Source organism: Mobula birostris, chromosome 13, assembly GCF_030028105.1.
Source record: "Mobula birostris isolate sMobBir1 chromosome 13, sMobBir1.hap1, whole genome shotgun sequence".
NCBI lineage: Eukaryota > Metazoa > Chordata > Chondrichthyes > Myliobatiformes > Myliobatidae > Mobula > Mobula birostris.
In genome coordinates this window covers 11,624,187-11,646,801 of record NC_092382.1, presented here as the reverse complement: position 1 = coordinate 11,646,801, position 22,615 = coordinate 11,624,187, and the positions used below count along the sequence as shown (strand labels likewise).

Genomic DNA, 22,615 nt, shown 5'->3' with positions numbered 1-22,615 from the left:
GATTACACAACAGTGTCAGTAACAGGGGACTGGGGTTAATGTTTCAACAACACTGACATACAAATATCACCAGAAAATCGGCGGATCCGCTGATATTTTATTACATTTAACATTAACACAAATACTCACCTGATCCACTCCAGACTCGGGAGGGTTAGTATGAGGAGGCGGAGAGCGGGGACAGATCGGTCTGTCAGCGAATTTAATGCCAGGCTCAGCTTCGTCAGTGATGGGCTTGTGCTGAGAGCGGAGACGAGATCCTCGGCACCAGAATCCGTTAGACCGACACCGTCCAGCCTGGAGATGAGAGAGAGTGAAGGTGAAGGACACAGAGAGACAGGAGACGGTACAAATCCCCAGTGTTTATCAGTAACACAACTACTGATCACATTAATGTTCAGTATCAGACACCCAGTGACTGTAAACACAATCTCCCACAGTCTGGTACTTACCCCAGTTTCTGTATTTTACACTCCGGGTTCCTCAGAGCCGCAGACACCAGTTTCACTCCTGAATCTCCCAGTTCATTACCATTCAGGTTCAGCTCCATCAGTGATGGGTTTGTACTGAGAGCGGATGCGAGATCCTCGGCACCAGAATCTGTGAGACCGACCTTCTCCAACCTGGAGATGAGAGAGAGTGAGGGTGAAGGACACAGAGAGACAGGAGACGATACAAATCCCCAGTGTTTATCAGTAGCGCATTTACTGATCATAGTAATGTTCAGTGTCAGACACTCAGTGACTGTAAACACAATCTCCCACAGTCTGGTACCTACCACAGTGTCTGTATTTTACACTCCGGATTCCTCAGAGCCGCAGACACCAGTTTCACTCCTGAATCTCCCAGTTCATTACCACTCAGGTCCAGCTCCATCAGTGATGGGTTCGTATTGAGAGCGGAGGCGAGATCCTCGGCACCAGAATCTGTGAGACCGACACCGATCAGCCTGGAGATGAAAGAGAGTGAGGGTGAATGACACACAGAGACAGGACACGGTACAAATCCCCAGTGTTTATCAGTAACACAATTTCTGATCACATTAATGTTCAGTGTCAGACACCCAGTGACTGTAAATGCAATCTCCCACAGTCTGGTACTTACCACAGTTTCTGTATTTTACACTCCGGGTTCCTCAGAGCCACAGACACCAGTTTCACTCCTGAATCTCCCAGTTCATTCATTCCAAGTCTGAACACAAACAGACAAATTGATGAACAAAGTGATTCAAACTGTGGGTCTGAGGGAATTTCTCTCACTCAGATATTTCAGGAAACATTAAACCCTTCAGTAAATCACTGATCGGAGTTCCCATCACTGTCAATGTCCCTCACTGCCCAACTCCAGGGTATTCACCGAATGTCAGTAATTTAGTCTGTCGGTGTGACCCTGTAAACTCCACATATTCTGTCTCATTCCTCGATGGTTAGAAAAGTGTTACTGACGTGAGAGGGGCGGCAAGGGCAGGGTTAAGGATGGGAGAAAGAGATGGGGAAGAGAGATCCTACAGGAGGAAGGGGGATGGGGATACGAGTTCCCACAGGAGGAAGGGGGGTGGGGAACAGAGATCCCACAGGAAGAAGGGGGATGGGGAAGAGAGATCCCACTGGAGTAAGGGGGATTGGGAAGAGAGATCTCGGAGGATGAGAGCCGATGGGGACGAGGGAACACACAGGAGGAGTGGGATGGGGAAGAGAGATCCCACAACAGGAAGGGGGATGGGTAAGAGATCCCACCGGAGGAAGGGAGATTGGGATGAGTAACCCCATAAACGGGACGGGATTGAGGAAATGTGAACCCACAGGAGGGAGGGGGATGGGGAAGAGATATCCATAAGGCGGAACTGAGGTCCACAATCGGGAGAGGAGATGTGTCCATGGGTTCTGGGTATCTGGTAGTGAGCACAGTCACACAGGTCGATGATGGTTATAATCACACACCGGCAAGGGCAGGGAGGACTATCTCAAAATGGTATTTCTTTCCTTCTCACTGGGACAGTCTGCTGACGGTCTCTTGTCCCTCACCGGGAAGGGAGTGTGAATCTCTGACCCACCTACTGCAGTCAGTGTCGGTCTGGGTGTTGGTAACAGTGAGAAGGAACATTGTCAATGGACATGTCACAGGCAGCGAGAAACACGGCCATTCCTGTGATTTACTACCATTAAACCAATGGCCGTTGTTCACTGATCTGATGAAGTCTCCAACATCCCTTCACAAGGAACCACAGAACCCTCCCGTACTTGGGGATTTACTGACTGATCCTGTGGGTATTTGACACAGTTCTTTACTATGTGATTTACTACAGTTTTAGCCAAATTACTTTGCAACTCACCGATCGGCTGGATTTACTATCTGATTTACGACAGTGGAACACAAATCCCTTTACATTGAAACAACACAACTGGACAGTTTCACAGTTCAGAGTGAGAGATAAATCAAGTTACCTCAACTCCTGGCACTTGTGCAGCCCGGGTCCCAGCCGCTGGATTCCTTCACACCGAATGTGGCAGTTATCCAAGTCGAGGTGTTTTATTGTATCACAGAGTCCGATGACATGAGACAGGACCGCGCAGTCAATCGGGGTCAGTGTCATTCCACTGAATGAAAGTGTTTCCACAGATCCCAGTGCGGCCTGAGCCAGTCCACGATTCTGAGACTCAAACAGGTAGTGCAATGTGTTCAGGAGGCTCCTTTTACCAGCTTCACTCCTCGTGTTTCCACTCTGACGTTTAACCTCCTCCTTCACCCAGTCAATCACCCGGCAGGTTGTTTGATGAGGAAATGGACCCAGAAACTCCTCCAGGCCCCGAGCTGTCATTGGGTTGGAGAAACCAGCAACAAAACGGAGAAATACCTCAAATCGCCCATCTGTCGTGTTTTGGGCTTCAGTGAGGAATTTCAGGATATCCCCGGGATGTGGATTCAGGAATTGTGAGACAGCAGCTACAAACTCCTGGATGGTGAGGTGTGGGAATGTGTACACCACGCACCGGGCAGAATCCTCTCTCTCCAAAAGCTCCATCAGGAACCCAGACAGGAACTGGGAAGGCTGCAGATTGTATTTGATCAAATCTCCATCTGTAAATACAATCTTCTTCTCAGCCACTCCTCTGAAGGCCATCTGACCAACCCTGAGTAACACATCACCGGGGTTCTCAATCTCACGGCCGTGGTTTTTCAGGATGTTGTAAATATAGTAGCAATATAGTTGGGTGATGGTCTTGGGAACTCGCTGCGGGTCCCTGACTCTTTGTGTGAAGAAGGGGCCCAGTGCCAGAGCGAGGATCCAGCAGTAGGAGGGGTTGTAGCTCATGGTGTACAGGATCTCGTTCTCCTTCACGTGTTTGAAAACAGCTTCTGCCACTGTCTGATCTTCAAAATGCCTGATGAAATACTCCTTCCGCTCCTTCCCAACAAATCCCAGGATTTCAGCCCAGACACTAATCTTCGCCTTTTCCAATAAATGTAAAGCGGTGGGGCGGGAGGTTACCAACACTGAACATCCTGGGAGCAGCTTGCCCTGGATTAAACTGTACACAATGTCAGACACTTCACACCACCACTCGGGATCTGGGCACTGGTGCTTGGGTTCTGTATCTCTCCGACTGTCAGCAAAGTCGATTCTGTGTTTGAATTCATCCAAACCATCCAATATAAACAGCAATCCCTCTGGGTTCTTCCAGACATCTCTCAAGGATTTCCCAAAGTAAGGATACTGATCCAGAATCATTTCCCTCAGGTTTATTCTGCAGTTAATGGAGTTTAAGTCTCGGAATTTGAAACTGAATACAAACTGGAACTGTTGGTATATTTTCCCCGTGGCCCAGTCATAAACAATCTTTTGTACCATTGTTGTTTTACCAATCCCCGCGACTCCGGCCACTGCTGCCGACCTCCCGGATTTGGATTTACTCGGGGAAAAGCTGCTCTGGAACAACTGATCAGTCCGGATCTTTTCCAGCTCTCTGCGGAAATGTTTTTCTCTCCACTCCTCGTGGTCTCTGCCTCTTGCCAGCAGCTCATGTTCCACCAGTCTCCCATCTCGAACAGTAGAAATGACCGTGAGCTCAGCGTATCGATCAACCAGCTGGAAAACCTTCACCTTCTCCCTCATCAGGATCGTGTTCACTCTCAGTGTTTCAGTTTGTGCCCGCAGAGTCTCCTTGTGTTTCTGCTGAACATCTTCCATGGGAACAGACAGTGGACAAACTGTCAGATGTCTGAACTCAGAACTCAGTATTTAAGTACACAAGAGTTGGCTGAAAGCTATTGCATTAATCGGATTCACCAGTGGATGTTCGTACAATAAAATATTGCGACTAAAAGACCTCAAACTGGGCAGGGAGGCGCAGTCTAGATAAACAGCAGATCATCACATTTCACAATTAACTGTGCTGTGACGGTGAGTATTTCCCTGGTAGTTTCCTGATACCCGACTGTCACTGTACTGAACAAACTCCCACTACTGCCACAGATATCATTGTTCCTGTGGAAGAAAATTGAAAGCCCAGTGCTGATGCGGCGTATGGAGATATAGAAAAGGGTAGTGGGTATTCTGTCAAAGGAACGGGTCGGGGAATCAAAGCTTCCCCTCCCACCATCACTGATTCAAGATACAAAGTATATTTGTGGATCAGCACGTGAACTGCGGGTGGGTGATTGGGGGAGACGATGTCAATGTCTTGTTCAGGAGACTGAATCAGTCAGCATTTTGACACAAAACGCAAATAGTTTCCCCCTTCCATCATCACAGATGTTGCTTAGCTCACTGAGGTTCTCCAGAAAATGGTTTGAGACGGCAGATCTGCAGTCCCGTGTCTCTTAAAGAGTATGCGTTGCAAATACTCAACAGATTCAAGATACACAAGTGTAAAGGAGAGGGAAATAGTTGTTATTCCGGATCTGATGTCGCACAAAAAAAAAACTCAGATAAAGAACGCAATGAAAAGCACAATAAATACAAATATATACGGTACAGGAGTCACATTGACCTCAGGTTGGTCTGACAGAACATTTTACGATAGTGCTGCTGGTGGGGTGAGGGTTGTTAGTTGTAGAGGGGTTGTTTAGTCATTGGAAGTGTTGATCAGTCTTACTGCTTGAGGAAAGTAACTGATTTTGAGTCTGGTGATCCTGCTGTGGATGATACGTCACTTCCTCCCTCATGGGAGAGGGGCAAACAGCCCATAGGCAGGATAGGTGGGATCCTTCCTGATGCTGCGGGCCCTTTTCCGGAGCCTTTCTGTATATACGTCCCTGATGGAAGGTAGTCTGGGGGTACTGGTGATGTGTCGGCAGTTTTGACTGCCCGTTATAGACCCTTCCAGTCCGCCACAGTTATGCAGCACGTTGACCTGCCCTCTGCAGCACAGCTGTAGAAGGACGCGATTGTGGATGTGAGTACGAGTCAGACAACGTCTGTGGAAAGGGGAGAAAGGGGAGATGCTACTGGTCTGTGAGTTCAAATACAAGTCTGAAAACCATGCTGATTAAAGGTCGGGTGGTGAAGAAGAGACAGAGGAATTTCGGTAGCAGGTGGTACAGGATTTCAGCTGTCACAGGACCTGCAGAGAACAGCACAGGAATAGGCCCTTCGGCGCGCAACGTTGGTACCAGCCTGATGTCCCCACAAACTCATCCCGCCTGCCTCTGGAGCTCTGGACATGGACATCAAGATCCCTGCAGACATGAATGATGTCAGGGTCGTGACCTTTACTCCGTACGTCCCCATACATTTGTTCTCCTGAATTGCAACAACTCACACTTCTCTTGAATAAACTCCATCTGATGTTTCCCCATCCACATCTACAACTGGTCTATATCCCGATGGATTCTTTGACACGACTCTTCATTCTCCGTAACTCAGTGTCTCATTTCAGTATCAAAAAAATCATCTCTGCCTTTCAGACTAAATTTACACCTCTCGTCAAGTTCTACAGGAGCTTCCGTTATTGTCTTTAATCCCCCTTAATCCCGGTCGCAATTTTTGATCTTCTGCTGACTTTTAATCAACCCCGCAGGCCAAATGGGAGTTTGCCCAATAACAGCTGCTCCCAATCTAACCCTTTGCTATTTAATCTGCCTTTCCCCAAGTTATCTTTCCCACACCCAATACTACACACCTCACTCTTGGCAGTGTGGTGGATCAGAGGGACCTTGGGTTCCGAGTACATAAAACGCTTAAAGCAGCTGCGCAGGTTGACTCCGTGGTTAAGAAGGCATGCAGTGCATTGGCCTTCATCAGCCCTGAGATTGAATTTAGGAGCCGAGAGGCAATCTTGCAGCTATATAGGACACTGGTCAGACCCCACTTGGAGTATTGTGCTCAGTGCTGGTCACTTCACTACAGGCAGCATGTGGAAACCACAGAAAGGGTGCAGAGCAGAATTACAAGTACCTTGCCTGTATTGGGGAGCATGCCTTATGAGAATAGTTTGAGTGAACTTAGCCTTTTCTCCTTGGAGCGACGGAGGATGAGAGGTGACCTGACAGAGATGTATAAAATGATGAGAGGCATTGATTGTGTGGATAGTCAGAGGCTTCTTTCCAGGGCTGAAATGGCTTATACAAAAGGGCACAGTTTTGAGGTGCTTGGAGGTAGGTACAGAGGAGATGTCAGGTGTAAGTTTTTTTTTCATGCAAAGTGGTGAGTGCGTGAAATGGGCTGCTGGCGACGGTGGTGGAGGCGGATAAGATAGGGTCTTTTAAGAGACTCCTGGATAGGTACATGGAGCTCAGAAAAATTGAGGGCTATGGGTAACCCTAGGTCGCTTCTAAAGTAAGTACATGTACGGCACAGCATTGTGGGCCGAAGGGCCTGTATTGTTCTGTTGGTTTTCTATGTTTCTATAAGCTGCAGACCTCTCTTTATTCATCTGAGAACAGGAGTAGTATTCACTGTTCCCAAAGGTTCCACTGCTGATATCTGAGCAACTTGTAGGCTTACATCCCAATACCAGGTGCATTACGTCCTCTCCTCTGTGTTCCCATGGCACCATCACAGATTCCTAAAATATTCTTGCAATAAGGAAACACGGGATAGAGAATGTAACGCCATCAGCGACACAGGGGAAGTTAAAATTACCTTCTGTAACAAACTTGATGCTTTTCCATCTTTCCCGAATTTGCCTGCATATCAGTTCCTCTATCTCCTGATGACTACTGTGGGATATTTAGTAAAAAACCAACAGTGACTGTATCTATCTTAACGTTGTGCTCTCCCCATATTTCCTCAGTACTTGAACTCCCCAGTATGTCCTCTCTGAGTGGAGCTGTAAAATTCGCCAGATCAGCAAGTAAACCTTTCCAACTGTATTACCTCCCTTCTCTAATCTGAAATATTGTTACTCTGGAATATTGAGCTGCCAATTCTGTCTCTCTCAATCAAGTCTTCATAAAGGCAACAACATCACACTTCCACGTGCTGATCTACTCTCAAGGTCAACTACCTGATCCACAACACTCTCTCCAAATGAACCAAACACTTCAGACCCAAACATCCTAGCATGTTCATTTATCCGGCCCCGCCGGCCTTACAGTGAGGTTTATTAGCCTAAACTGTATCTTCCTTCGTCCTGACTAGGCAACAGATGTAATATAGCAAATGTAGCATGGTAAGAGTTTGGAGTGTCAGTGGGAGAGCATTCTGGACATAGAGACCATCTGTCTCAGATATGGAAAGGGATGGCGATGTCCCAAGTATTGAGATCCTGAATTAGGGGAAGACAGATGTCAATGTAAGACAGGGTCTGCATGAAGTGAGGGAACAGTTAATTGCAACTACACTACAGCTAAACACAAACTTTTGGAAGGACGTGTAAAAGTATGTTCGGGTTCTGCAAAGTGTGTCCAAGATTTCACAGAGTTTGAAGGGTGTGTCAGGAGTGTGCAGGATCTAAGCATGTCAGGACTCTGCCAGGTATGTGTGCAGTCTCACAGTGTGTCAGGATCCTGCTAGGGATGTGCGCTGTCTAACAGTGTATCAGGACTGCCAGAGGAGTGTGGGGCCTCACAGGGTGTCAGGTCCCTGCCAGGGGTGTGTGGGGTCACACGACGTATCAGGAACTTGACAGGGGTGTGTGGAGTCTCACAGTGTGTCAGGAACCTGCCAAGGGTGTGTCTGGTCTTTCAGTGTGTCAGGATCCTGCTAGGGATGTGTGCTGTCTGACAGTGTATCAGGACTGCCAGAGGAGTGTGGGGTCTCACAATGTGTTAGGGCCCTGTCAGGGGTGTGTGGGGTCACACGACGTGTCAGGAACTTGCCAGGGGTGTGTGGAGTCTCACAGTGTGTCAGGAACCTATCAGGGATGTGTAGGTTCTCTATTCCATGTAGTTGCGTGAGATGGGGAGCGTAGAAAATCATTGATTGTTGAAATCGTTACTTTAGAGAATTTAACAGCGGTAGAAATGATGTTCTTTAATAATCAGGAAGAGAATCTGTTTCGTATTCAGAAATAGATGTGGGAATTTCACTGCCGTGTCTGTTCCCTCGGCAGACAACATGAAGAACAGTGAAGAACAGGTTTGCAGGCAAATTGCCGCAATCACACAACCCTCGGCGTCCCTGCCCTAATTCCCATCTCTCACCCTTCCACAATGTCCATCATACAACACAGACACATACGAATTTTAGTTTCTGTGGACTAAGTTGAGGATTTTGTCCCACATCTCACCCTCACTGACAAAGTCTCCCGATGGAATTCCCAGGATTATTGAGTGGGAAATTAAACTGGATAACTGTAGCAGTGTTTGCACTAAGGGAGTGCAGATGTGAACAGAGTGGGGTTCATATGCTGCTTTGGAGTTGAACAGAGCAGTTGGGTGTTTCTTGATTTTCTCATTAAATTGTTATTGTAACTCATTGTTATTCTGTGACGAGAACGTCAATGGGCTGCCAATTCTGAAAGTGATAACCTGTAGGATCTGAGGGAATTGGGGTCCAGCAGAAGTGGTTGAGGCAGGTTCGATGTTGTCGTTTAAGGTTAAATTGGGTGGATATATGGACAGGAAAGGAATGGAGGGTTATAGGCTGAGTGCAGGTCGGTGAGACTAGGAGAGAATAAGAGTTCGGCACGGACTGGAAGGGCCGAGATGGCCTGTTTCCGTGCTGTAATTGTCATATGGTTATATGGAGTTCTGAAAAGTGATCCAGGATGAGGGCTGTTCTACAGGTAGTGTAGCTGTAGTGGAAGGATTTCACCTTTTGGAGAGAAGAATTTCTGAGAATTTCACTCCCCAAGATCCTCCTCCTCTCCATTCTGACCCCGGTGGACCTGTCGTTTCAGGACCCGGAGAAGAGTGATCCCTTTCAGAGAACTCCCCAACTCTTTGAGTTGTTCCTCATACCGTCCTGTGAAAACTCTCCTCAATGTGTCTTAATGTGCATTGTGTCACAGTGCCACCAATTACCTGGGCAAATCCCCGTAGCTCAGAAACGATATGGCCCTTCACAACACTAATATTTGGTGGAAACAGCTGTTTCTTCACTTACCTTTCAGCTCTCTGGGAAACTTCGGAACGGGTCGATGATCTGGAACACAACCTGCTTGGATTTAAACAATTTGAGGAATGGAAATGTGTAAAATTATAAAGTGGGTAGTGTTTAAATCCAAAATTAAATTCATCTGTGATACTATCTCACCATGTTCCTGTATTTCGTTTAGTATTTTGTCCAACTTTGGGACACCAATCCGCACTTTCACAAACGTTTCCCACATCACCCTCCGGGCGCGGGAGCCTTTCTCCATCACCAGGCTCAGGAGGAGTTTAGAACTGTCCGCCCGCTCTCCCTTATCAGCGAGATCAGAGATTTTCTGTGAAGAGTAACGGTGAACATATTGGGGACTGACAGATTCACACAGAGAATGAGAAGTAAATGATGTGCTCTGTAACGGAATCACACTGAGCAGTCACCCGGACGGGTGCTGATCCTGTCTGGACATGGACTGTACATTCTGAGTGCAGAGCACACGGAGGGACATTCACCGTGAACCCGGTCCACCGGTCAGTGAGATTCTGGATGGTCTCTGACCGCTTCATTGACGTGGCTCCAAATCCATAAATAATTCCTCACCAGATTTGATGGTGTAAAACAGAAGTCAGAAAATCACGATCACGGAGGAAGAAAGTAGTCAGGAAAGTTTTTATAACAGAGTGAACAGTCTCAGAGAAGTTGCAGAAAAGATGATATGATTCATCTCTTCAATCCGCCAGTGTCCAACATGACAGCAGATTACGGGTTGACACCTGATGCCTTTCCTTTGCCTTTTCCAGTGGAGGTTAATTCAGTGATTACACATTACAACATGACAGTATACCTCGATTCACACTGTTTGCAGTTACAGATTGTAACACAATCATCTCCACCCAGAACAGAACACACTCCAGCTCCTGTGGCACTCACTGACATCCTACCGTGACGCTGTACATTCTATGCACGTATGTATGTATGTATGTATGGTGTGTCAGAGCGGTGTAGCACCTCTGGTGGAGGAGCATGTCGCGTGCTTTTCAAGGCGGTTAACCCACCTTTGGTCCCCTCCTGGCACTCAGCTCTCACCTGTGGCTCCCCGTAGCTGTTTGCATGAGACAGCGGCCACACCCCGGGCAACCGCTTCGACAAGCCGGCCAAACCAGGTGAGGGAAGCCGACAGATCTCAAATCCTCTGTGAGAGAGGGAGTTGTCTATCCCAGCATGTGACGACAGACTCCGGCGGATTGAGCGGACGAGACCAATGGAAGGTCCAACGGTCAAGAAGGCGGCCACTGCAGGCGTCGTGGAACGTGTAGAGCATGACTAGACACAGAAGACGTCCTGGTCATCCACTGCGCCTAGTCCCATCTCTGTCTCAACTCTGTCTTGCCACTGGATCCAGATGGAAATTGGGCAGAGAGAGTGCGGCTGACGCTGCGCAACTCCCCCTCACTTAAATCCAAATCATGCGCTAGTCTCGACACCACCATCATCATAATGATGTCGAGGTTTTCGTCGACGACGACGATGGACGAACAACAACATTCTTTCCAGACTGAAACTTCCTGACATATTTCCACTTAATACTATTAGCCCACAGAACTGTTACTTGCTCAACTCACTCTGAACATTGAGCAGCCACCCACCAGTCCGCGGGGTCTTTTCACGTCAGATTCACATGTTTGTGATTATACGTTCAGTATTTATTTCCTAGTTGCTCTTTTATCTAATTTAATACCCGGTGAGTCAGAGTTCCGACAGCCATCAGTCCTGTGATGTGTGAGAATTCAAACCCATTCTCCCTCCCACTCACCCGATGTTCCTCTCTACTGAACTGATTCTCGGCCGTTAACGCCAGGCTCACTCCGTGCACCCCTCCTTCCATCGCCTGCTCCAGCCTGTCCCGGTAGAAATCCGTCAACTGCAGCAGCTGGAAATCGTTCCAGCCTGTCAGGAGCTCAGTGATCTCTGAGCTCGGACCTGTGAAAGAAAATGAGGAGCATTAAAGAAATTTCTGACCCCATATTGGGCAGCAACTTTCTCTCTGGAACCTAAAGATCACCAAGCACGGCGGGGTTGGGAGTAGGGGAAGAGCGGGCTTGGGCCGGGGGGTGCGTGTTGGGGGGCGCCGGGGTTGTAGGAAAGGGTGTAGTTCCATCTGTTGAAGGGTATTCTTTCGTGTCCCCAGGAATATACCTCTCTGTTTGGAAAGGACTCTGCTTATTGCTGAGAATATAGTAACCCATCACCATCACTCTCCTGGTACTGCCCATCACCACCACTTTGCTCTGGGTTACTGTCTGCCTGCCTGGTCAACCCCTTCCTCAGCAAATCTCTGGGGTATCTCACAAAATGCTGGAGGTACTCAGCATGTCAGGCAACATCTATGGAGGAGAATAAACAATCAACGTTTCGGGCCAAGGCCCTTCATCGGACTGGAAATGAGGGGACAGAAATTCTAGATGCTGCCACATTACTTTCTATTCCTTGTGTTCCTGATCCAAAACGTCATTTCATTTTAAAATCTTTTTTTTATTACTTCTTATTGAAAATCTACAACAAAGTAAAATACATCAAGATAATCAAGACAACATATCCATATGTAGAATAAGAGTTAAACTATCAACCAAACTGAACAGTGTATCAATAATAATAATAATAACAAAATGTTAAAGCTATTTTTTTGGAAAAAAAAGAAGGAAAAAAGAACCCCTACTAAGTAAAAAAAAACTAATAACAAAAAAAGGAAAAAAACAAAAACATTGGGAGCACAAACCCGGAGCTATACGCCATACAAGCTTCCATAAAAAAAACATCAATCCGCCAACGAAATCCATATACCCAGGAATCAGAAAAGGACCATCTTAATTAACTCAAATCAAATGATAATAGCGGGCACAAGAATTCCACGTTTTCTCGAAGTCAAATCTATGATCAAAATTTCGACTTCTAATTTTTTCCAAACTAAGGCATAACATCACCTGAGGGAACCATTGTATCAAAGTGGGAGCAGAGGCATCTTTCCATTTTAATAAAATAGCCCTTCTAGCCAATAATGTGACAAATGCAATTACGTGTTGGTCTGATACAGAAATGCAATGATATATTCAGGAATTATACCAAAGAAAACTGTCCACTTATTAGATTGTAAATTGATTTTTAAAGCTTTAGAAATTGTAGAAATATTGATTTCCAAAACTGTTTCAATACAGAACACGACCAAACCATATGTGTCAATCTAGCTATCTCAGTTTTACATCTATCACACTGACTATTTACATTAGGAAATATTTTAGACAATTTCTCCTTTGTCAAATAATAGCGATGTACAATTTTTAATTGAATTAGAAAATGACTGGCACAACTTCAAAGTTCGCAGCCAATCCTCTGTTATCAAGGTCATGTTAAGCTCTCTTTCCCAATCTTGCTTAATCTTAAGTAAAGGATAGTTATCCTGTTGTAATAGTAAATTATAAAGTTTCCCACTGAAACCTTTCACGAAAGGGATCATTTTTAAAATAATGTCTAAGAGCTCAGAATCTTCTATATATGAAAAATCAGTTGAATATTATTGTAAGAAATGGCTGACCTGAAGATATTGCAAAAATGTGAATATGAGAGAGAATATTTAGTTACTAATTCCTCAAAGGACATCAACCGACCTTCTTGAAACAAATCCAAAGAGAAAAGGTAGGATCACTAAGTGAAGGTTTAAGTAAATAGTTCCGATAAATTAAACTAAAATGGATATTTTTTTAAGATTAAAGCTTACGAAACTGGTAATGACTGCTTAATCATAGGATTTATATTTAGAATAGAAATTTTGGCTAATTGTACAGGTTAAGGAGCTCCTAAAAACGATGTTAAATAAAATTGTTTCACAATTTTCAATTCCAGATCAACCCATGGTGGTCGTTCCTTTTTATCGGTCCAATATAACCAAGAACAGGCATAACGTATATTAACCGCCCAATAATACATTCTTAAATTAGGCAAAGTAAGACCTCCATCCTTTTTTCAATTTTTGTAAATGACATTTTCCAATTCTTGGTCTTTTATAATTCCAAACAAAAGATGAAACAATAGAGTCAACCTGATAAAAAATCTTCTTGGTTAGAGAAATAGGAATATTTTGAAATACGTATTAAAAATTTGGGAAAATCATCATTTTAATTGCATAAATTCGACCGGCTAGCAAAAGTGTAAGTGGATTCCAACTAGGAAAAAAATGCTTCATAAAATGCACTAAGGAAACTAAATTAGCTCTATAATGGTCTCCATAACTCTTAGTGATGATAATACCTAAATATTTAAAAGAATCCGTAACTTTAAAAGGATTATCATCATATATAGAAGCAGAATCATTTAAAAGAAATAATTCACTTTTATACAGGTTTAATTTATATCCAGAAAACAATCCGAATTCATTTAATACTTTCAATAAACTAGGAATAGATTCTTCAGGATTCGAAACATTAACCAAGAGATCATCCGCATAAAGGGAAATCTTATGAATAGTCCCATTTATGGAAATTTCTTGAATATCTTTAGCTTCACAAAGTGCAATAGCCAATGTTCGCAACATCTAATTAAATAACAAAGGGCTTAACTGACATCCTTGTCTCGTACCCAGCGAAAGTCGGAAAAATGGGGATCTGCAGTTATTAGTAATAAAAGTGGCAATAGGGCTTTTATATATCAATCTAATCCATTTATTAATATTAGTACCAAAGCTAAATTTCTCTAAAACGTTAAATAGATATTTCCATTCAACTCTATCAAATGCCTTTTCAGCATCTAGAGAAACAACACATTGGGGACTCTTAGAGAGGGATGAGTATATAACATTTAACAATCTCCGAGTGTTAGAAAAAGAATAACGGCCTTTTATAAAACCTGTTTAATCCTGAGAAATAATTTTAGTTAGTATATTCTCCATCCGATTAGCCATTATTTTTGAAAGACTTTTAGCATCCACATTTAATAATGAAATAGGTCTATATGAAGCACAATCAGTAGGGTCTTTATCTTTCTTAAGAATTAAAGAAATAGAAGCTTCATAAAATGTGGAAGCTAACTCTCCTAACAGAAAAGGATATTTAAACATTTCCAACAAATACGGAGTAAGCAAATCTTCAAATAATTCATAAAATCCTACAGAAAAACCATCCAGTCCAGGAGCTTTACCGGATTGCATTGAAAGAATAGCTTTCTGAATTTCTGGTTCAGTAAAAGGAGCATCAAGAATTTGCGGATCTTCAGCAGATGTTCTAGGAAAATCAATCTTTTGTAAAAAGGCATACCGATTAGAAGGGTCAGCTGGAAACTGAGATTTATAGAGTTCACTGTAATAGTCTTGAAAAATTTTATTAATATCTTCATAATTGCAAGCTAAACTACCATCTCCCTTACGAATTTTTTTTTAATTGTCTTTTAGCTCTAACTGCCTTAAGCTGAGATGCTAATAGTTTGGAACTTTTATCTCCAAATACATAAATTTGACCTTTTAATTTAAGAAAATTTCTTTCAGTAGGATAAGTTGATAGTAAATTATATTGTGATTGAAGTTCAACCCTTTATTTAAATAAATCAACATTACGAGAAACTGCATAAGTGTTATCCAGTTCTATAATTTGCTTTGAAATTCTATCTAACTCTGCTTTGTCTGTTTCTTGAGCTTAGCCAAATAGGATATTATCTGACCTTACAAATATGCTTTAAGTCTATCCCATTTAATCAATTTTGAGACATCTTCCGTATTATTAAAAAGAAAGAAATCTTTTATCTGAATCTCTACAAATTTGAAGAAGTCGAACTTTGTAATGAGTTTTCTGGAAAGCGACAAGGCAAGTTTGCATTACTAACATCATTTAACTCAAAAGTTAAGCTTAAAGGCGCATGATCCGGAACAGCAATAGCGTCATATTCACTTTTCTGGATTTTGGACAAAAATCGGAAATCAGCTATAAAATAATCATTTCTCGATTTTTTTTTAATGAACATGTGAATAAAAAGAATAATCTCTATCATTAGGATGTAAATTTCTCCAGATTTCTATCAAACCATAATCAATTAAAAAGGAATTAATAAGTGCTGCTGAAGAACTCGGAAGCTGCTGATTGGTTGAATTCTTGTCAATCAAAGTATTTAAACAACAATTGAAATTACCTCCCATCAGCAGCGTATATTCATTTGAGTCTGGTAATAAACCAAATACATTAAAAAAAAAAGAAGGATCATCTACATTAGGTCCGTATGGATTAACCAGGACAATTTTTCTGTTACAAATTGTTCCTTTAATAATTTGGATATTGTTCTTAAGCGCAACAATACACGCATATCATCGCGGGCTAATTAAAGATGGCGGTGATGAGTATAACCAAATAGAAAACACGCATGCTCCGGAACTCCATAATGGGGAAAAATACAGGAAATGTGTGAAAAAAAAAATCCCACGATAAACCCCAAAATGCGAAAATACCCCCAAACCTCCCACCATCCCCAAAGAAAGAAAGCTGGCAAAGGAGAAAAAAAGCCGGAACACAACCCCAAGAAGAAAAGCAAAAAAGACGGAACTCCGCTTGCAGCTCAATGGAGTAATACAGAAATTCTGTGGCTGCCTTTAATTCCTCCTTTTCCCCAGTCTAAACTTTGAATTGTTCAACTTTTATATTTTGAATATTGGCGGGAAATAGTGGTCATTCTGTCGTATCCTTTAAGAAGTGGAAAACAGCTTTTTGAACCCAGCAATGGAAAGGGAAAAACTTCGAAAGAAAAATCAAAAGGTATGCCTGTCTGGGCTGAGCTTTTGAACGTGCGTTCATGTGTCTCGACAACAAAATGGACAATAACACTTCTGAGTTGAGGTCGTTCCGACAGTTTACATACTATTGAGGAAAATATTGTTTCCTTAAATACTGAGTTTAAAGAATCCAAACGTCAGATTGTGCATATTGCAATCTGCTTGGAACAGTCTCAACGCAAAATTGTCGATTTAGAGGCAAAATTGAGTCAAAATAATATTCGAACTGTGGGTCTTAGAGAGGGTGCGGAGAGTGGGAATTTATCGGATTATTTTGCCAATTTATTTCAATCTCTGTTTCCGGATATTCTATCTCAGCCTCCTGATAATGAAAGACCTCACAAAATTTTCACTTCGTCAGTTGAAGCTCGACCTACTTTAGTCAACTTTCTTCGCTTTAAAGTTAAAGACCAAGTCATAAAATGTGGAAGAAAACAGAAAATTTTTAAATTTAACGGTTCTGAGGCCTGTTTTAATGAAGATTATCCGAAGGAAGTTATGGAACAACGGATCAAATTCATATCTGTCATGAAGATAACGCATGCAGAAAGACTTTTTCCATCGCTCAGATACCTGGCGAGATTAAAAATATTTCTTAAAGATTCTACACATTGTGTCTTCTTAGATCCCCAAGCGGCATCGGATTTTGTCTACTCTATCGTGGAATCGGCTGATGTAGGAAGGGTATTAGAGTTGCTGAATTATTTTCTGAAAGAAAACAGGCTTTGAAGATTTCTGTATGCTGAAGATATCCTTTGATCGATGGATTACTTAAAGAAGAGGTGAACTTCTTGGTTTGACTGTAGAATGACTTTTTTGAGGTCTGTTTAGTATACGGAGTGAATTAATACAGCGGATAGATTGTTAACTGGTTTGGTTATCTGTTTCTATCTTCCTTTTTCTTTATTAATTAAATGATAGTTTGCTTACAGTTAATATAGAAATTTTCTTATATTACGGAGTGTTTACTAATAGATAATTAGCTTCAGTTCTTTTGTTAACACAAAATAATCTGCAGATGCTGGGGTCAAAGCAACACTCACAACACGCTGCAGGAACTCAGTAGGTCGGGCAGCATCCGTGGAAACGATGAGTCGACGTTTCGAGCCGGGACCCTTTGTCAGGACTGAAGAGGAAAGGGGCAGAGGCCCTATAAAGAAGGTGGGGGAGGCTGCCGGACCTGCTGAATTGCGCCATCGTGTTGTGAGAGTTCTTTTGTTAAGTAAGGTAGTAAGTTAAAGAATAATGGCGCTGCTTTTCTGTCTTTAGAAATTATGCTGTTTGGGCTTAATAACATTGCTTTGACGTCTTTGGGGACTGTTCTTGCATTCCCCCGTTTATTTTCAATGATTAAGTATTAACATTCTATTTTTGTTCTCTGCTGGGCTTTCTTATCTTAAGGTTACGTATTTTCTTTGTAAGGGGGAGGGGGGAATTGAGAGTAAGATCTTTTAAATCATTATTTAAATTGAGCAGCACACCAAAACGTCATATGTTTGTTCCTCTCCATGGATGCAACCTGACTTGCTGAGCTCTGCCAATATTTTGTGTGCCTTTGTGTTGCCCAAACCTTTCAGCATTTGCAGAATGTCTTGTCTTCTGGAGTAACTCGCTATTTTAATGTGCATCACAATCTGTTAGAGGAGCAGCAGCAGACGGTAATTGTACTCCTTCCACGTGTGACTGTGTTTTCCCCAGAGATGTTAACTCTCTCTCTCATCTCCCCGCTCAGTTTTCACAAATATTTTGCGCATTGCCGATATTGAATTAAACTCAGACGCAGAGTCAGCAGAATATTTATAAATTAAAATAATTCGCCAACATACCCGTGTCCTTTCCTGATGTTGAAGTCACTGGAACTCCTCCACTGCTCGTACCTCGATCCATTTTAAGGACAGCTGTGATCAGCTTTTGTTGCTCTGTAAGAAAAAAAGTAACAAGAGGGTTAAACATTCATTGCGGTTTAAAGGAGAACACTGTTTTGTTTTTAAACTGAGGCAAACACTTCCAAACATCTTTGCCTGTCCACTGAAGACTTGACATGGGCTGATCCACCTGCGCCCATTCTCCCACAGTCACGCAATACCCATTTCCAATCGATCCTTGCATTGTACACTGTGCCGGGATTCTCTGGGGTATCTATTCGCTATATTGCAGGCAATTCCCTTTAGGAACCAATCTTGTGTCCTCGACCGGGAGTGATTAGTCAACGAAATGGCAAGGCAGGTTGAGCAGACCTAGGTCCTCCTACCACTGGTGGCGCTCTGGTGAGTATTACAGCAGTGTGGGGTGAAATATTTCTGCTAACCAATGGGACATTTATTCCTCTCGTCACTAAATCATACAGATTTCGCAGTCACACCTGATTCTCACCGTCCCCTTTCAGTTTAACATCGCCTGGCATTGACACCTATGGCAATAGATGGATTGCGTCAAAATAGGAACACTCTGACATCCTGATCAATGCAAACTCACACATAGCATCGCGACATATTGTCCTGAACCACTATAGTTTAGCCGGCAGGACTTTAAAAACATTATTAGCACTTAAACTACGGTCAAGATTATTTTGAGCATATCACCTGGCTATTATCAGACAGTTACATGGCACCTTGGTAAATACAATGTAGACCCGCCATACATCCAAAACAGCAAGATGACAATTTTTTAACATAAATACGACAAAATTCTGGTATTATTCAACAAAACAGACAGACTATTAATATTTTAGGTGGAAGACCCTGTATCATAGCTAAGCCTGTGTGTAGGAGACATGTATCTGTTCTCTATCTGCATTGTATTCTGTGTGGCGTATTTATGATATTTTTATGGTAACAGTCGCATCAGTGGGGGTGTGGTAAAAGCGAAGGGAATCAGTTACATATTTGTGCGTTTTTCCGTGCGGTACACAGCTGGGGTCTGACAGATGTCATACCTTTCATTATTATCCACTCAAAAACGCAGAGCTTACACTTGGGTACACTTTAGTTTCATCGCTTCACGATTGTATGTTTGCTGATTGCTAATAAGGGATCGAATACATATAACCGACATTTGTAACAATCATTATTGGAGCTGAGGGATGTCATGCAACTATAACAAATCGGTGGGGATCACTGGCAACAGCAATCTGATTTGGTGAGAACACACGGCTACATTCTCAGCAGATGGTTCTCAATCTGCCGATCATTTAAAATATTCTGATGTACTTAATAAACACTTTGCTTCAGTATTCACAAGTGAAAAGGACCTTGGCATTTGTGGGAATGAATTACAGCGGACTAAAACGCGTGAATGTATAAACATTAAGAAAGAGGATGTGCTGGATCTTTAGAAAGGTATTAAGTTAGATAAGTCACCTGCACTGAGGAAATATACCCCACGGTACTGTCGGAAGCGAGGGAGGAGATTGCTAAAACACTGACGATGATCGTTCCATCATCAGTAGGAACGGAAGAAGTACCAGAGGTTTGGAAGGATTAAAATATTGTCCCCTTGTTCAAGAAAGAGAGTAGAGATAACCCAGGAAATTATAGACCAATGAGTCTTACTTCAGCGGTTGGCAAGTTGTAGGAAAAAAACATAAAAAGCAGGATTTATGGGCATTTGGAAACACATAATCTGATTAGGGATGGTCAGCACAGTTTTGTTAAGGGCGGGCCATGGCTTACGAACATTTGGACAATTATGACTATTCTTTGAGGATGTAACAAAACACATTGACGAAGGGAGAGCAGTGGATGTTGTGTATATGAATTTCAGTAAGGCATTTGATAAGGTTCCCCATGTAAAGCTCATTCAGAAAGTAATGAGGCATGGGATCCAATGAGACATTGCTCTGTGGATCAAGAATTGGCTTGCCCACAGAGGGCAAAGGGTGGTTGTAAATGTTTATTATTCTGCATAGAGGACGGAGACCAGCTGTGTTCCGCAGAAATCTGTTCTGGGACCGCTCCTCTTTGCGATTTTTATAAATGGGCTGGGTGAGGAAGTGGAGGGGTGGGTTAGAAGTTTTGTGATGACACAAAAGATGGTAGTGTTGTGAATAGTGTGGTGAGCTGCCAGAGGTTACAGCGCGACATCGACAGGACGCAGAACTGCGCTGAGAAGTGGCAGGTGGTTTTCAATCTTGATGATCGTGAGTTGGTTCATTTCGGGACGTCAAATTTGAAGTCAGAATATAATATTAATGGCAAGACTCTTGGCATTGTGGAGGATCAGTGAGATCTCGGGGTCCGTGTCGATAGAACACTGGAAGCTGCTGCGCAGGTTGACAGTGTTATTAAGAAGGTGTATGGTGTGTTGTCATTCATCACCATGGGAATGAGTTCAAGAGCGGGAGGTAATGTAACAACTACAGTATACAAGACCTTGGTTAGACCGCATTTGGAGTTCTATGTTCAGTTCTGATCACCTCACTGCAGGAAAGGATATGGATGCTATAGAGAGAGTTCAGAGGAGATTTACAAGGATGCTGCCTCAATTGGGGAGCATGCCCTATGAGAATAGGTTGAGTGAACTTGACCTTTTCTCCTTCAAGCGACGGAGGATGAGAGGAGACCTGATGAAGGTGTATAAGATGATGAGAGGAAATGGTCGTGCAGGTAGCCAGACGCTTTTCTCCAGGGTTGAAATAGTTAACAAGAGGGAGCATAGTTTTATGTTGCTTGGAAGTAGGCACAAAGGGGATGTCAGTAATAGGTTTTTGCACACAGAGATTGGTGGATGAGTGGAATACACTTCCAGCGACGGTGGTAGAGGTGAATACAATAAGGTCTTTTAAGAGACTCTTAGATAGGTACTGTAAATTTCTGTGTTCTATGTTTTTTACATTTTAGCTACCGAGGTGCTAAGATGATTATCACGAATCAGATCTCACTGAGATTTCCCAGATTCTGCTGAACTTACTACCAAGTGAGCAGGTACGGGAAGGTACAGGTAGAGGGAAACACTGACTTGCAGCAGCATCACAGGCAAGTACATTCAGATAATACACAGAACATAAATTATACAATTCTGTGTCATTAACAATATGGAAATGCAAGTTTTAGATAATTTACAATAGATAAATATACATTTTGTGTCAATAACAGACTTGGAAATGTTGAATTTGTCCCTCAGACAAATTGTTGACACAGTTTGCAAACAACTGACCTCCAAGCCCAGTTACACTGTTACCTTATATCACCTCAATGCACAGTTGTAATGTATTGAGCTGTATGGATGAGCTGCTAGACAAGAATTTCACTGAACTTTGGTACATGACAATAATCCACCGAGATCTCAGTCCACCGAGATGCAGCACTGAGCATCGTAGGAAGTCATTTCTGCCTGTGGCTATCAAACTTTACAACTCCTCCCTTGGAGGGTCAGACATCCTGAGCCAAAAGGCTGGTCCTGGACTTATTTCATAATTTACTGGCATAATTTACATATTACTATTTAACTATTTATGGTTCTATTACTATTTATTATTTATGGAGCAACTGTAACGAAAACCAATTTCCCCGGGGATTAATAAAGTATGATTATGGTAATAATAAAGATAAGACCATCACACATAGGAGCAGAATTAGGTCATTTGGCCCATCAGGTCCACTCTGACATTTAATCATAGATGATCCTTTTTCTCCCTCCTCAGCCCTATTCCCAGGTCTTCTCCTCGTAACCTCTGATGCCACGTCCAATGTGGAAATATCAATCTTTGCCTTAAATACACAGAAAGACCTGGCCTCCACACCTGCCTGTGGTACCAAATTCCAAAAATTCACCACCCTCTGGTTAAAGAAATTTCTCCGCATCTTTGATTTGAATGGACGCCCCTCTATCTTGAAGCTGTGCCCTCTTGTCCTAGATTCTCCCACCATGGGAAATATCCTTTCCACAGCTACTCTGTCTAGGCCTTTCAACATTCGAAAGGTTTCACCGAGATCCCCCCCTCATCCTTTTAAATTCCAGCGAGTAATGACCCAGAGCCATCGAGCTTTCTTCATATAATTAGCCTTTCATTCATGGAATCATCCTTGTGACCCTTATTTGGGCTTTCTCCATTGCCAGCGCATATTTTCTTAGATAAGTAGCCCAAAACTGTTCACAATACTCAAGGTGAGGCCTTACATGCTCTGAGTTTCCTTATAACAAAGATGAATACCGAATATTCAGTCATTTTATAATGGACAAGTTGAAATTCCAGTGGTTGTTTTAATCTTGTCTCGAGGTGCATCCAGTAAATCTGCTGGTAGTTCCATCCCTACAGAACTTCCAGCAGTGCAGAAGCTGTTCCAAAATTAAACCACGTAGCCTGTCTGTTCCAAATGTCCACAAAAGGATATTTACAAAGG

General features: G+C 42.9%; 1 protein-coding gene across 5 annotated transcripts in view; it reads right to left on the bottom strand.

Annotated features, from left to right (window-relative positions):
* LOC140208372 (NACHT, LRR and PYD domains-containing protein 3-like) overlaps positions 1 to 22,615 on the bottom strand; it is a 65,937-nt gene that overhangs the window by 8,261 nt on the left and 35,061 nt on the right. For 2 of the 5 annotated variants that reach the window (XM_072277002.1, XM_072277001.1), the window contains exons 2-10: positions 18,101 to 18,193; positions 11,286 to 11,452; positions 9,641 to 9,812; positions 9,491 to 9,544; positions 2,445 to 4,182; positions 1,105 to 1,191; positions 779 to 949; positions 453 to 623; positions 130 to 297 (exon numbers count right to left, since the gene is read on the bottom strand). In XM_072277002.1, coding sequence (XP_072133103.1) covers positions 130 to 297; positions 453 to 623; positions 779 to 949; positions 1,105 to 1,191; positions 2,445 to 4,182; positions 9,491 to 9,544; positions 9,641 to 9,812; positions 11,286 to 11,452; positions 18,101 to 18,161 — 2,789 coding nt within the window. In that variant the 5' untranslated portion in view covers positions 18,162 to 18,193. Of the gene's footprint in view, positions 1 to 129; positions 298 to 452; positions 624 to 778; positions 950 to 1,104; positions 1,192 to 2,444; positions 4,183 to 9,490; positions 9,545 to 9,640; positions 9,813 to 10,558; positions 10,744 to 11,285; positions 11,453 to 18,100; positions 18,194 to 22,615 lie in introns of those variants that run through there. The other 3 variants (XM_072277003.1, XM_072277004.1, XM_072277005.1) reach the window with 3 other exon arrangements.